This window comes from Camponotus vicinus, unplaced genomic scaffold (assembly GCF_025532165.1).
Source record: "Camponotus vicinus isolate PSW18456_S1 unplaced genomic scaffold, iyCamVici1.0 SCAF_13, whole genome shotgun sequence".
Lineage (NCBI taxonomy): Eukaryota > Metazoa > Arthropoda > Insecta > Hymenoptera > Formicidae > Camponotus > Camponotus vicinus.
Window position 1 is genome coordinate 11,665,064 of NW_028141949.1, and position 13,588 is coordinate 11,678,651.

Genomic DNA, 13,588 nt, shown 5'->3' on the forward strand with positions numbered 1-13,588 from the left:
TTTGTCTATATAATTATAATTATATATAGCTATACAGAAGTTTATATATTTGCTGCATAACTATAATTATTATTATATATTTAAATCTAAATATTATTATTATGACTTCTCTCTGTCTCTTTCTTTCTCTCTCTCTTTCTTTCGTGATACATTTATTAATAAAAAGATTATTAATAAAAAGATACAAAATATTTGGAAGATTGTAGAAATACTTAGAAAAACGCAAGGCATATTGAAGTCGCGTGATAAGTAATGTAATTATTGTTTATTATTATTATATTCTGTGTTACATGTTAGATGATTATAATAATTAAAACTGTACATATGTATAGGATGAAGAAATATGAAGACAAAAAAAGAATAGCAGCGCATGATGTTATATATATTGGCTGCATGATTGCGCCGCATTCATAATATGCATACTGGCAGCAATATTGCGCCTTACTATCTACGAAGAGGAATCAAGGAAAAAAAGGTCATCAATAGACTATATATCCAAATTATAGTCACAATGAGAATAAAAGAGAGAAGAATTTTAAGAAGAAAGAAGATAATTATTTGTAATAATAAACAGCATGATTGCACTACATATACTGGCTGCATGATTGCGCCGCACTCATAATGTGCATACTGGCAGCAAAATTGCGCCTTACTATTTGTGAAGAGGAATCAAGTAAAAAGGCTATCGATAGACAATATGTCCAAATTATAATGACAACCCAGAATAAAGGAGAGAAGAAGAATTTTAAGAAAACAGAAGATAATTATCCTTAATTAATTATTCATTATGCTTATGCGTCTATACAAATTTATTTGAATAGGATTTATTATTGGGTTTTGAGCGGCAATATGTTCTTTAAATTATATACATCATATAAAAAATGCTTTAGGAATTAAAGTAATCTTAACTCATTTAGTATCGAGTACGAATTAATATCACATAATTTATTGTACTTAGCTAATAGTATTGATCTCATATCAGTTTTTAAATATTTTATTTTTATCACTCTTTTAGATTTTTTGATTTTTTTTTATGTACTTGGCGTATTTTTTTTACCTTCATAAGGTTTTTTTTAGGGGATATATATGTATCTATAGCACTCGAAAGGTTAAATGAATGTAATGTATTATTTTTATGCACATAGTTTATTTCTTTTAACATACATCTTTACATTTTTTATATCTCATATTTATTATTTATTAAACTTCAATTTTGATGAAGCTTTTTTTATAAAAAAAGGTAAAACTAAAAAAAAGAATACAAAGATCTGTTTTGTGATATATGGAATTCTAACAAAAGAAATTAGAATTGGCCATTATTTTTTATTTAACAATTTAATACAACGATATCGAGTGTACAGTATTAGGAATAAAACGTGAAAGAATAAGTCTCTCGATCTTCCTTTTTAAAAGTATACAGCAATGATGATAACGAACAGTTCTAAAAACTACCTAAATATAGAATACGTGCGGTGCTATTGTTGGAACGTTTTCCCGAGTGCATCTCAGAGTACCGTATGAAGATTTGAAAGGGTCTTAAAATAGATGTTGATTCTGTTAACCGAATGTATCAAGAAGGGACTTAATAAGAATAGAAGCGATTACAATAAAATACCTATCATTTTATTCTTGAAAGACTAATTCGTAAAAAGCTTCGTAGCTATTTAAATATCTACAATAATTAAACAAAATGACATATTTCAAGAAGGATGTTTAGCGATAGAAACAACAAAAATATTTGTCGCGAAACTGCTTTTTTAAATTCTATTAAAAATTCGATGGAAAGATCGAATCTGTGCGTTGCCTCTTGTAACGATCGAATCAGTATGATCTAAAAAGTTTTCAGAAAAATTTTGAATATCAAATTTTTTTTTAAATCAAGGAAGTTTGACTTCCCAGGAAACATGCGTGCACGTTTGCGTGCGCGTCTGCGCGGGAACACAAAGCAAAGATGTATCCTCGACTTTGCGCAGGCGGTCTTTCGAAATGATATTTTTAGAGATGCGAGTCGCTGCCCGCTAGTAATGACGATAGTCAAGAGTCGTCGTTGACCCTCGAAGCCGAAGCCACGAATTTCACGATTTTCCGATTGACCTTTGGTGAGCGACTTTAAAGCTTGGAGATTTTAAATCCTTATATGTATCTGATACTTGCCTTTGTGATTTTATTGTCGCTTTTGAATAAAGTAAAGTATTGGGAAGAGGGGAGGGGGAGGTCTCTGCTATTAAATATAATAACACGCGCAGCTTCATATATTAAGGCCTTATTTATGCAAATTTTTTTGGAAGCATTTGTCGAGTATGTTATACGTTATATTATTACTTTCATCGAATGACTAATTATCCTAGTGTTGTAATTAAAAACTCTAGGCTCTTAAATGTTCTTCTATTTTTAATTAGTTTTTAATGCTACTTAAAGAGAGAGAGAAAGAGAGTCGGGATACAATTTAGTTCAGACTAGTTTCTAAAAATAAAAGCTGACACAATCAACATTTTTTTGTGGCAATCTTATGTACATACATCTACATATCAATATTTAATTTAAATAAATGTAAGAAAACATCTTACTCATTGTATAAAAATATTAAGAATTTTATAGTAAGTTCTGAGCTCTCTCTCAAGTTATAATCTTGAAACAACTTTAAAATATACATACATTCGTACTTAGATACACCTAGAGAAAGAGCAATATTGCGTGAAATTATACATCAAGAAAATTATTTGTAGAGGAGGAAAAACCAAAGGGAGTGCATATATTTATTATCCTGACAATCGGAAAAGTTAGATAATGGGAGTGTCAAGTAGTAGTAACGATTCGACACGTTCGACGATGTTGATCTCTACGAGCGAGCAGGAAATGGCAGCGTGCTTGTATTCGAAAGACGCTTGCTCTACGAAAGACCAGGAACAAAGAACATATGTCGGAACGAGCTATAAAGATGAGGATCAGCTACGATCGCAGGTACATTGCTCTTGCCAGAGAGAAAGACGGATATTTTATAGCGAATTTTTATTTGCAACTTTGACGCTCAGGGTCCGAGTCCCTATGCTACCTTGAAGACAGGCGACTTCTGGGATCAAAGACCAACAACATCCAGTCTATCAAATATGCTACCGCCCAAACGCGAGACCTTGGTGAGACAGCTATCGTTTATTCTGTTCTCTTCTTTTCCTTTTCACTTTAGTCGTATTGAATTCTCAAATGAATGTCTTGCACCGTTTCTACCGAATGACAAAGTTGACGAGCACGCTTTGTTCGCGATTGTCGAGTCGGCGGTTATCAATCTTCGTCTCGATTGTTCTCGTGCAATCAATTCTTTAAGACTGTGATTAAATCAAATCTCGGTCAAAAAATCAAATGTCATTGCGCCAATTTTCCGGATAAAAGCGTGCAGTTTTGTATCGCGGAAGCCGCTACTGCCACGACGAGTTGGCTTCTTTCCAAACCATGATTTCGGGAGAACACGCTGACTCACGGTCACGAAAAACTGTTTCCACAGTCATCGATCGCGATCACATGGTCGGTCTCTTGATCTTCGCGCGACGCAGGTTTTATGCCAGTGTTCTATTGCGAATCGTCGAGAGCGGATTAGTTTTTACTTTGACAGCGCCAAAAGAATCCATTTCTACGAGAAATTGTAAGCTTGTGCAAAATAATTTTCAACCGCGCGTGTTAAAATTTCGAAATTGGCGAAATAGAGGAAAGAAAATATTCTATATCTTCTTTGTTCAAAGGCAGATGATTCATCGTTCGTGCTCTTTTGTCATAGTTAAATTTAAAAAATTGTTGACGTCAACATTGTCGTTTATTGTATGTAGATTTCAACATACACAGATAGTTTTAAAGAGATTTAAAAAAATATTTTGATTAAATTTTTATATTAAATTTCAAAGAAGACATATTTTTACGACAATTGATTTATATATTTCCAAGCGTTTAAAGATTCGGACTCTGCTATTTAATTATTTATGTTGCAGTTAACGTGCGCCACACAAATGACAGGTTGGCAGCCAGCCGATAATCACAATTTCCCAATGTATCAACAGAATAACGAAATCATGGAGCTTTCGCGAATCATCTCGCAACTTGCCATGGCCAATCATCAGTTAGCCAGTGTGCATAACGCGACGCTAACGCGTATGGAAGCATTGTATTTAGAGCTGTCGAAGGATAGGCAAGACCGGAAGATCTCGACGAATTCTTCAGAGATACGCGATGACAGTCTTCGAATAAGATTATCGGACACCGAAGAAATCATTGAGAGAGAAGAAGCACAAAGATTGGAGCAACGCATCGTTAGATTGGAAAAACTGTTGGCGGAAAACTCTGTTGAACAATGCAAACAAAGAGACTCGCGACAAGATAACAAACTGCATTCTAGAATCGAAAGATTGGAGAATTTGTTGAAGACACAAGATATAAAAGACCAGTCAAGATCCGTGGAATCGCATTGTGAATCTTCGGAACAACAAACAAATAATATCGTTTTCGATGTTGTTAATAAAGTACCTGGCGATAATCAAAGAAAAAACACGAGAGAAGAAATGGTTGATGTTTATAGATATTGTAATGCTTATTCCGATGATTTCGAAATAATTGTTCCTACGATAAATAAAAATTCCGATTCTGCGAACATAGATAAAATGCGCAGAAGACGTGCTAGACTGAAAGATGATGAGCAAAATTCGACAACGAGAAATTTGACGAGCGAAGAAATACTCAAATTATCGGAAGAAGTTGAGAGATTAAAAATCGATCGAATGGAATATCAAAGTACCAACGAAAGACTGCTGTGCAATTTAGTGGACCAGAAAACCGTGATAGAGAAATTAAACGTAGATTATGAGGTATGACATTTGAAGACTTTTGATTTTAGAAATTCCAAGAAGGGATGTTAATAATCTTTATCTCAATTAAAATGTTATTATATAATTATAGAATTATATATCTTTTTATATCTAGGAATTGAAAATGCGATATGTAACGGTAGAAGATAATTTACACGAGTGCAAACAACAATATGACGAACTGACGAAGGACTTGGATTCCGCTAAAAGGGAAATTGAAAGATTGCTGAAAGAGCTCGATGTCTTTCAGTCGAAGAAAAACACTGCTGATGCAAGAATCTCGATTTTGGAAGAAGAGCTGCAGAAATCACTGCTCGAAAAAGAGCAGATCAAGAATACGGAAAATCAAAAAACATCAAAGTTACGAGCACAATTGTCCGAGGAAGTCTCGGATAAAAAGAAACAGATTAAGGCTCTCGAAAATGCTTTGCAGGAGATACAAAGACTGAAGGAAACTATCAAGACTGAAAGAAGCAACGAGGAGAGCATTACTCCGAAAGAAGATGTCGGTATGTTTATACATATAGAGCACATATTATCCGTATAAACATTACATATAAAAACATATTATTTTACATTTTATTATATTTTATTTGATATAAAAAATCACCTCTTCCTGATTACATTATCAATAACAAATTCAAGATGATTTGTGTTTTAAATAGTAGAATTATATTGAGTGTTTATATGTCACAGATGCTGTCGACTCGATAGATGATATATCGGAGAGTACATCGAATACTAATCGTGCCTCCGCTAACATAGAGGAATTTAAAAAAGAATTAACCTTAAAGAGGGAAGCTAGACATAGGGCTATTGCGGCGGTTTCGTCCGAGATGGAAAGACTTAGGAAAGAATTGGACGCTGAAAAGGAAGCGCATTCCGAAACATTAAGCATGTTGACTCTCTTGCGTTCCGCTCACGGTGATCTCGATCCCGAGACGAGCAATTTCGCAAAGTCTATGATGAAACAAGGAGAGGACAAGCGCTTGAACGAAAGCGAGAAAACATTGAAATGCGCGGAAGCGCGAAGATTAACGAACACGTTAAAGGTAAAACCATATTCATTTTAATACGATTCGCTTTAATACGGTTAAAATCTGTTGTGAGTATAAGTATGTGTTTATTTTATAGGTATCTGACGAGTTAAGAAATGACATACGATGCCAAATCGAGAAAGTAGATGACCTTCGTTACCATTTGGAGACTGATGCAGAGCGTCACCGACATCGTATTCGATGTTTGACGGAAGTAACCGGCAAGGAACGCGAATCTCTCATCGTGCGAGAACGTCGGACGAACGAGTTGAAGGATTACTTGGCTCAGGTGTTGGTTAGATTGGGTGACAGAAGTTTTTTGGAAGCCCGCGACGATACGGATGCAGAATGTGATCGACAACTTGAGAACATAAACGTGTTGAAGAGTCTTTATAACGAAAGACTGAGAGTTTTGACTGAATTAAAAGATTCCGCGATCAAGGAATTGGCGGACGTGAAGCAGAAGCTGGAATACTCTTTAAAGAAATCCGAGAATCTAGAAGAGGAACTCAAAAAAGCCGAAGAGAAGGTAATGAGATTTTATTTGATTTTATATATTACACAGGTCTACAAGGTTTTGTTGTTGGGCAGCTGGGGGTCATTTCCGAAGTAATTTTCTGCGTAGAATCCGAATCCGAGGTCAGAATTGGCCCATCACGTCAGAATTTTGAGATATTTGAGGTTATATACTCGAAAAATGGCTTTTTGGGCTACCTTTGAGGTTATGTACAGGACGCACAAAATTTTTTAGCTCTATTCTTCTAATTGCATCATTTAGTACTACTCTTTCCCTTCAAAATGAGCTGTCGAATAGTCATCTACGATTTTTCCTTGCAAAGTTACGGCCATTTTAAGATGACATGATGAATTCCAAACCCTGCGCCGTTATAGCCCAACAACCTCATGAGCATTCACATTAAACCTGTAAACTTTGAACTATAAACCCGAAAACCTGGACTGAAAACTGTATATATGGGTTTTTGGGGTCGCTGATTACGAATCTGATCTCATTATTATAATAGGTTTGGGGTCGATCTGAGATCTCAGATTCGTAATCAGCGACCCCAAAAACTCATATATACAGTTTTCAGTCCAGGTTTTCGGGTTTATAGTTCAAAGTTTACAGGTTTAATGTGAATGCTCATGAGGTTGTTGGGCTATAACGGCGCAGGGTTTGGAATTCATCATGTCATCTTAAAATGGCCGTAACTTTGCAAGGAAAAATCGTAGATGACCATTCGACAGCTCATTTTGAAGGGAAAGAGTAGTACTAAATGATGCAATTAGAAGAAAAGAGCTAAAAAATTTTGTGCATCCTGTACATAACCTCAAAAGTAGCCCAAAAAGCCATTTTTCGAGTATATAACCTCAAATATCTCAAAATCCTGACGTGATGGGCCAATTCTGACCTCGGATTCGGATTCTACGCAGAAAATTACTTCGGAAATGACCCCCAGCTGCCCAACAACAATCATGACCCCATTTTTTGTAGACCTGTGTTATTTATGTTCGAGATTCTTATAACGCGTTACATGTGGCAGGTTGATGTCCAAGACACAGAAATCACAAATTTGGAATCTCAATTGGGATTAACCAAGGCGGACTGCAGAGATCTTCAGAATCAAATGTCTCTTATTAATGGATTATTTACGCAGATGTTGCTCGGAGCTTCTTCCGCAGATATGGATCTTGATAGATTAACTCAATTGTTACAGGTATTGCTGTGCAATATTTATCATTTGCACTTTTGATCATTTATAACACAAGATAAAATTGATATTTTAATACATTTCTATTAAAAAAGAATTTAACTTTAAATTTCGTGAAAGAAGATGCGAATAAAGAAAAATAATAATAAAAAATAAAATGATGATAAAAAATAAGATTTGATTTTTTTTTAATTGCAGGAGAATCACGATCTTATAAGTGACATAGCCAAGGAAGAAAGTACCGAGGCAGCGGCCCTTCCTAAACTTCTTTTAGATTTGGTCGAGCAAGTCGAAGGTGGTAAAACATCTCAAAAACAGGTGGATGACGAAAACAACGTAGGAAATGTTGGCGAAGCTGACAGAAAGGAAGATGACCTGCAAGAAGAAGATATTGCTCATAATTTACCTAAGGTAATTACAAGAAAAATAATATTAATTACATATTTCGTATAATTACTATATATTTTTCCTTAAATTTTTGATTGCTAACTTGAATGCTATGATATTAATATCATATTTAATATCATTTATTTTATTATCACAATGATATTGAAACTTACATGGTTAGATGCCTTTTTAAAGAGCTTATTACGCAGATTGGTTTTGTTAAAATAATTTTAAAATTACGCACTAGGTATGGCGCGTTTTATTAGAGTTACTTAGCTGTCATGCGGTGACCTCTCCAAGCGTTTCCGTTGCATCCTGCTCGGATCCGAATAGCTGTTACAAGTCTGTGGATACTCCGGCCGGGCCAAGATTAGTCATATCCGTGAGCAAAACGTACATTCGTCTGAAAGAATTGATCCTGGAGAAGAAGCATTTGGAAAAGGAGATGAATCGCATGAAGCAGCTGAACACTCACTTGGAGAGTAAACTGGGCGAGCAGGTGAGCGATCTGTTGAATTATTTTACATAGCGAAAAGAAGCCAATTCTCTCATTTCCTCGACATCTAGGAAAAGAGACTCTCCATGGTATCGACCGAACTAGCCAAGACGTGGAATATCGTCGGTCGAATGCAAGCGCAGCATCAGCAGTTGCACACACATGAGGAAATCCTACGTTACGAGCTGCAAGAGAAAAGAAAGATGTTGCAGGAATTGAAACAGGAGTTGGAATACTGTAGAGAGAAATGGGAGTCGGCCAGGCAAAAGAATACAAATACCGAATTAGAATGGAGAAGCTTACGTCGCGAATTTGCTGCACGAAAAGCCTTGGCCGCTCGCGACTCTTTTAACAGGTTAAATTCATAATTTTTATTATACATACTTATCATTACTCTATTTTAATATCGAAATATTTTTATATGACGAGTGATAAATTTATTAATTGTTATTTCGTATTAATATATTAATATAAAATCATGTGTTGTTTTCATCACTTTATGTAACAAAATCGTCTTATAATTTTGTAATCTTATTTTGGCTATTTTATGCAGTGCCGAAAGCGGGTTCAGCGATGAAAGAGGTGACGATACCGACGAAGAGGAGGAGGCAATTGAAGGAAGAATCAGACATGGTCCGCGCAGACGAACACGAAAGGTGCGCGAATATTATTCGTTTAGTCAATCGTATAAATTTTCGTAAACAATTATTCAATAATATTGTTTTTGTTAGGAGAGTCTTAGAGCGCCGACACCAGACACAGAATCCGAACAACCGACGGATACCGAATTATCAGAGTCAAAGACTGGTTCCTCGATAACTTTGGAACAACGTACTCCTACGCCGGAAACCGAAGCAGAATTGGACGAGGCAGAAATCGTGCGTGACTCCGCAAAATCTGTTAATATAGCGGAAGCTAGTGTAAGCAAAATTGTAAAAATAATTATATACAGGATGTACCAAAAGTCTGGAAACGGTCGAATATTTCATAAACTATGCATTTTAGAAAGAAATGTTTCAGGCAAAAGTTGTTTGGTTCGAAGGGGGACATAAGATTACGTCATTGGTTTGACCTTGAGGGAACGTGCCAAGGTCACGTGAAGGTCACCTTGAATTTTTTAAATGGAACTACCTATTTTTTATTGAATATTTTTGCAGCTTATCTCGAGAGCTTTCCAAAACACTATAATTAAGTTAGTTTTCATTAAGTACTTTCCGAGTTATGAGGCTTGAAATAATTTCTCAATTTTACATAAACCATAAAATATCTAGTAAAATATTCATTTTTCGATTACCTTACCTTAATACTTTTATGTACAAAATAATGAGAGGAATCAATTGGTGTAAAGAAAACACATAGTTGTTTTTAAGAAAAAATATGTAATTGTTAATTGCAAATTACATATTTTTTCTTCGAAACAATTATGTGTTTTCTTTACACCAATTGATTTCTCTCATTATTTTGACCTGACTAAGATAATCGAAAAATGAATATTTTACTAGATATTTTATGGTTTATGTAAAATTGAGAAATTAATTCAAGCCTCATAACTCGGAAAGTACTTAATGAAAACTAACTTAATTATAGTGTTTTGGAAATCTCTCGAGATGAGCTGCAAGAAGATGCAATAAAAAGTAGGCAGTTCCGTTTAAAAAATTAAAGGTGACCTTCACGAGACCTTCAAGTAACTATTCAAGGTCAAATTAATAACACCATGCTTATGGCCCCTTTCAAGCCATACAACTTTTGTCTGAAACATGTCTTTCTAAAATGCATAGTTTATGAAATATTCGACCGTTTCCAGACTTTTGGTACACCCTGTATATACAGGGTGAGCCATTTTAATTAACGCACGCAATTATTTCGGAAACAAAGCATTTTAGAGAAAAATGTTTTAGACAAAAGTTGTTTGGTTTCGAGGGGGCCATAAGATGGTACCATTGGTTTGATCTTGAAGAGTTATTTGAAGGTCACATGAAGGTCACCTTCAATTTCTTAAATGGAACCTACTATTTGTCATTGCATATTCTTGTAGCTTATCTCGATAGCTTTCTAAAACACTATAATTAAGTACCTTTTCGTTAAGTACTTTTTGAGTTATGAGGCTTGAAATAATTTCTTAATTTTACATAAACCATAAAATATCTTGTAAAATATTCATTTTTCGATTATCTTACCTTAATACTTTTACGTACAAAATAATGAGAGGAATCAACTGGTGTAAAAAAAACACATAGTTGTTTTGAAGAAAAAATATGTAATTTGCAATTAACAATTCCATATTTTTTCTTAAAAACAACTATGTGTTTTCTTTACACCAATTGATTCCTCTCATTATTTTGTACATAAAAGTATTAAGGTAAGATAATCGAAAAATGAATATTTTACAAGATATTTTACGGTTTATGTAAAATTAAGAAATTATTTCAAGCCTCATAACTCAAAAAGTACTTAACGAAAAGGTACTTAATTATAGTGTTTTGGAAAGCTCTCGAGATAAGCTACAAGAGTGTGCAAAAATATATAGGGTGTTCCATTTAAAAAAATTGAAGTGACCTTCACGTGACCTTCAAATGACTCTTCAAGGTCAAACCAATGATACCATCTTATGGCCCCCTTGAAACCATAAAATTTTTGTCTGAAACATTTTTCTCTAAAATGCTTTGTTTCCGAAATAATTGCGTGCGTTAATTAAAATGGCTCACCCTGTATATACAGGGTGTCCCGAAACTTACGCTTGATATTTTAAAGGCAGATTCTCTGGCCAATTTAAAAACGATTTTTCCTTAGCGAAAATGTCGCGGCACTAATAGTTTTCGAGTTATAAACGATTGAAAATAAAGGGTTTTTCGCAAACTAAGGCTTATGGGAATAAAATATTAATAAAGTCACATTTTTTAGTTAATTTTAGGTAAAGTTTACTTTAATAGAATTTTAATTTAAGGCTTAGTTAGAAAGATACATGATGACAAAAATTGGGAATATGCAAAAAATAATGATCTCCCTCGACATTTTCGCTGAGGAAAAATCGTTTTTAAATTGGCCAGAGAATCTGCCTTTAAAATATCAAGCGTTAGTTTCGGGACACCCTGTATATATATATATATATATATATATATATATATATATATATATAATATCTGGGATATTTTATATTATTAATGTTGAATTTTAATTTACAACAGAGCATTGCGGAAAATACGCAGGAATCTTTGAATCCTTTGGATCAGGCTCTTACTAACGTTATACAGAACCTTATAAAAATCAATGATGGAGAATCGAGCAATGCTTCGGGGGAGAATATGTCCTGTTCATTCTTTGAAGATTCATGTGAGGATGTGGCTATTGAATACAATAGCAACACGGAAAACAATCATTCTTTGACAATTTCGAAAATGGATTTCTGCAGCAAAAATTTACGATCTTGGAGACCGACCAGTGAATCTCCATGTTCATCACCCACATCACATACTCTGAAACGAACGACCACAAGTGTTGATCTCCCTTCGGCGGTGGATAATAACGAATTGTCCGAATCATCGTCGACTGTGATCGAATACTCGTCAAAACTACAAGATGGTGAGATAATCAAACTTGAAAATACTCCGTCGACAGCTGTTTCTCACGTATCCACTACCGTGAATACAACCAGCACAATACCTGTCTTTTCTATCGGACCCCTTCCCACATCCGCTCTGTCATCTGTGTCTTCGTCTATAAAGAGCGTGCAGTTCAGTAATCCTTTGATCGTGGGCCCATCTAATCGCTTTTTTGTTCCAATGTTTGGTGCAGCTGCAGCGGAATCCAACAATTTTACAGATAACTTTGCTGCATCCTCATCAATAATGTCATCGACTCAAGAAGAAGAACCGATGGAACAGAAATCTCCGAGACCAATAGAAAGTATCACAGATTCCGACAGTATTTCCATAGATTCCTCCTCGAGTTTGGACACCGTCAAAGAATTTTCTATAGCCGATCTCGATTCTACGCCATCTACATCGACTTCTAAGGAAGAGCTGCAGGAAAGTGCGACATGTTCACAGAAGGAACCTGCGATTGTTTCGACCAAAATTCGAACTCCGGAAGAAGTCTTAGCGACACGAGCTGATCGATTGAAACGTTTGGAGGAGCAAGCTGATTGGCTTATGAAAAAGATGAATGCTACAAGTAAACGAAGTACCGCTCTCTGTACAAGATTAGAGGAGCTTCACGAGGCTTACGGAGAACCGCCGGTTCCTCCGCCCATGCCGGATGTTTTACCTAGTCATAGACTGCCATCCAGTCTGCTCAATCTATCTCGTCAGGTAAGAGCACGCAATTATCTTGTAGATTGCAAAACGAACTGTCGAATTTTTTATCCAATTTTCCTCGCAGAACCTTGAATCGTCGTCCGCTAGCAGTATCGAGAACATCGAAGATAAAAGTTCCGATGCAGCAAAAAACGATCAATCATCAAATGCAAATGCATCAAAATGAGTTTATAATATTTAATTCGCAAAGAATCCTGTGGTTAACATTTAGCTTTATCCTTTAACAATAAAAATGGAAAGCATACAAGTGCATAGACAATGTGTATTAATCGATGTAAAAATGTCTTCCCAGATGCATCCAATATCATTTGTTGTTTATTATTATATCATTTGTTGTTATATTAATATAAATAAAATGAGCTATATTATTATTCTTTTTCAATATATCTTTTTCGATCTCAATTTTAATAAAGATTTGTCATTAAGATTAAGAGCAAGATATTTCGATATATTGTCTGTTATACAGGGTGTTTCAGACTACCCGTATCACCCATTTAAAAACTAGAGAAGTGGTTATTTCGAAAAAGTAAAAACATTTTCTTTATAAATCGGGTGCGCTCTATCGAATGTGATATTTTCAACTTCTACAAGATATTTTACAAGATATTTTTCTACAAGATAATTTACAAGATATTTTACGGTTCATGTAAAATTAAGAAATGATTTCAAGCCTCATAACTCGGAAAGTACTTAATGAAAACTAACTTAATTATAGTGTTTTGGAAAGCTCTCGAGATGAGCTACAAGAATATGTAATAAAAAATAGGGGGTTCTATTTAAAAAAATACACTTCCGGTCT

The 13,588-nt window shown here is 34.8% G+C and overlaps 1 protein-coding gene across 4 annotated transcripts; it reads left to right on the top strand.

Annotated features, from left to right (window-relative positions):
- The first annotated feature begins 1,987 nt into the window (after positions 1–1,987).
- LOC145963762 (uncharacterized) lies at positions 1,988–13,039 on the top strand. 4 transcript variants are annotated; one of them, XM_083085971.1, is made up of 16 exons: positions 1,988–2,099; positions 2,727–2,961; positions 3,033–3,134; positions 3,978–4,847; positions 4,963–5,356; positions 5,544–5,899; positions 5,982–6,413; positions 7,426–7,599; positions 7,792–8,004; positions 8,228–8,479; positions 8,548–8,831; positions 9,030–9,132; positions 9,208–9,396; positions 11,662–12,055; positions 12,269–12,783; positions 12,854–13,039. In XM_083085971.1, the coding sequence occupies exons 2-16, from the start codon at positions 2,788–2,790 to the stop codon at positions 12,953–12,955; spliced, it is 4,554 nt and encodes a 1,517-aa protein (XP_082942097.1). In that variant the 5' UTR covers positions 1,988–2,099; positions 2,727–2,787; the 3' UTR covers positions 12,956–13,039. The 4 variants fall into 4 exon arrangements, with proteins under 4 accessions (XP_082942097.1, XP_082942095.1, XP_082942096.1 ...); XM_083085969.1 differs by having other exon boundaries at positions 11,662–12,783; XM_083085970.1 differs by lacking the exon at positions 1,988–2,099 and having other exon boundaries at positions 2,709–2,961; positions 11,662–12,783.
- The last annotated feature ends 549 nt before the right edge of the window (positions 13,040–13,588 follow it).

Bases quoted from the DNA above. Each gene is read 5' to 3' on its own strand.
- LOC145963762 (XM_083085969.1), top strand. From the start codon at position 2,788: ATGGGAGTGTCAAGTAGTAGTAACGATTCGACACGTTCGACGATGTTG. The intron at 4,848-4,962 runs GTATGACATTTG...TTTTATATCTAG, and splicing joins AATTAAACGTAGATTATGAG to GAATTGAAAATGCGATATGT. The intron at 6,414-7,425 runs GTAATGAGATTT...TACATGTGGCAG, and splicing joins TCAAAAAAGCCGAAGAGAAG to GTTGATGTCCAAGACACAGA.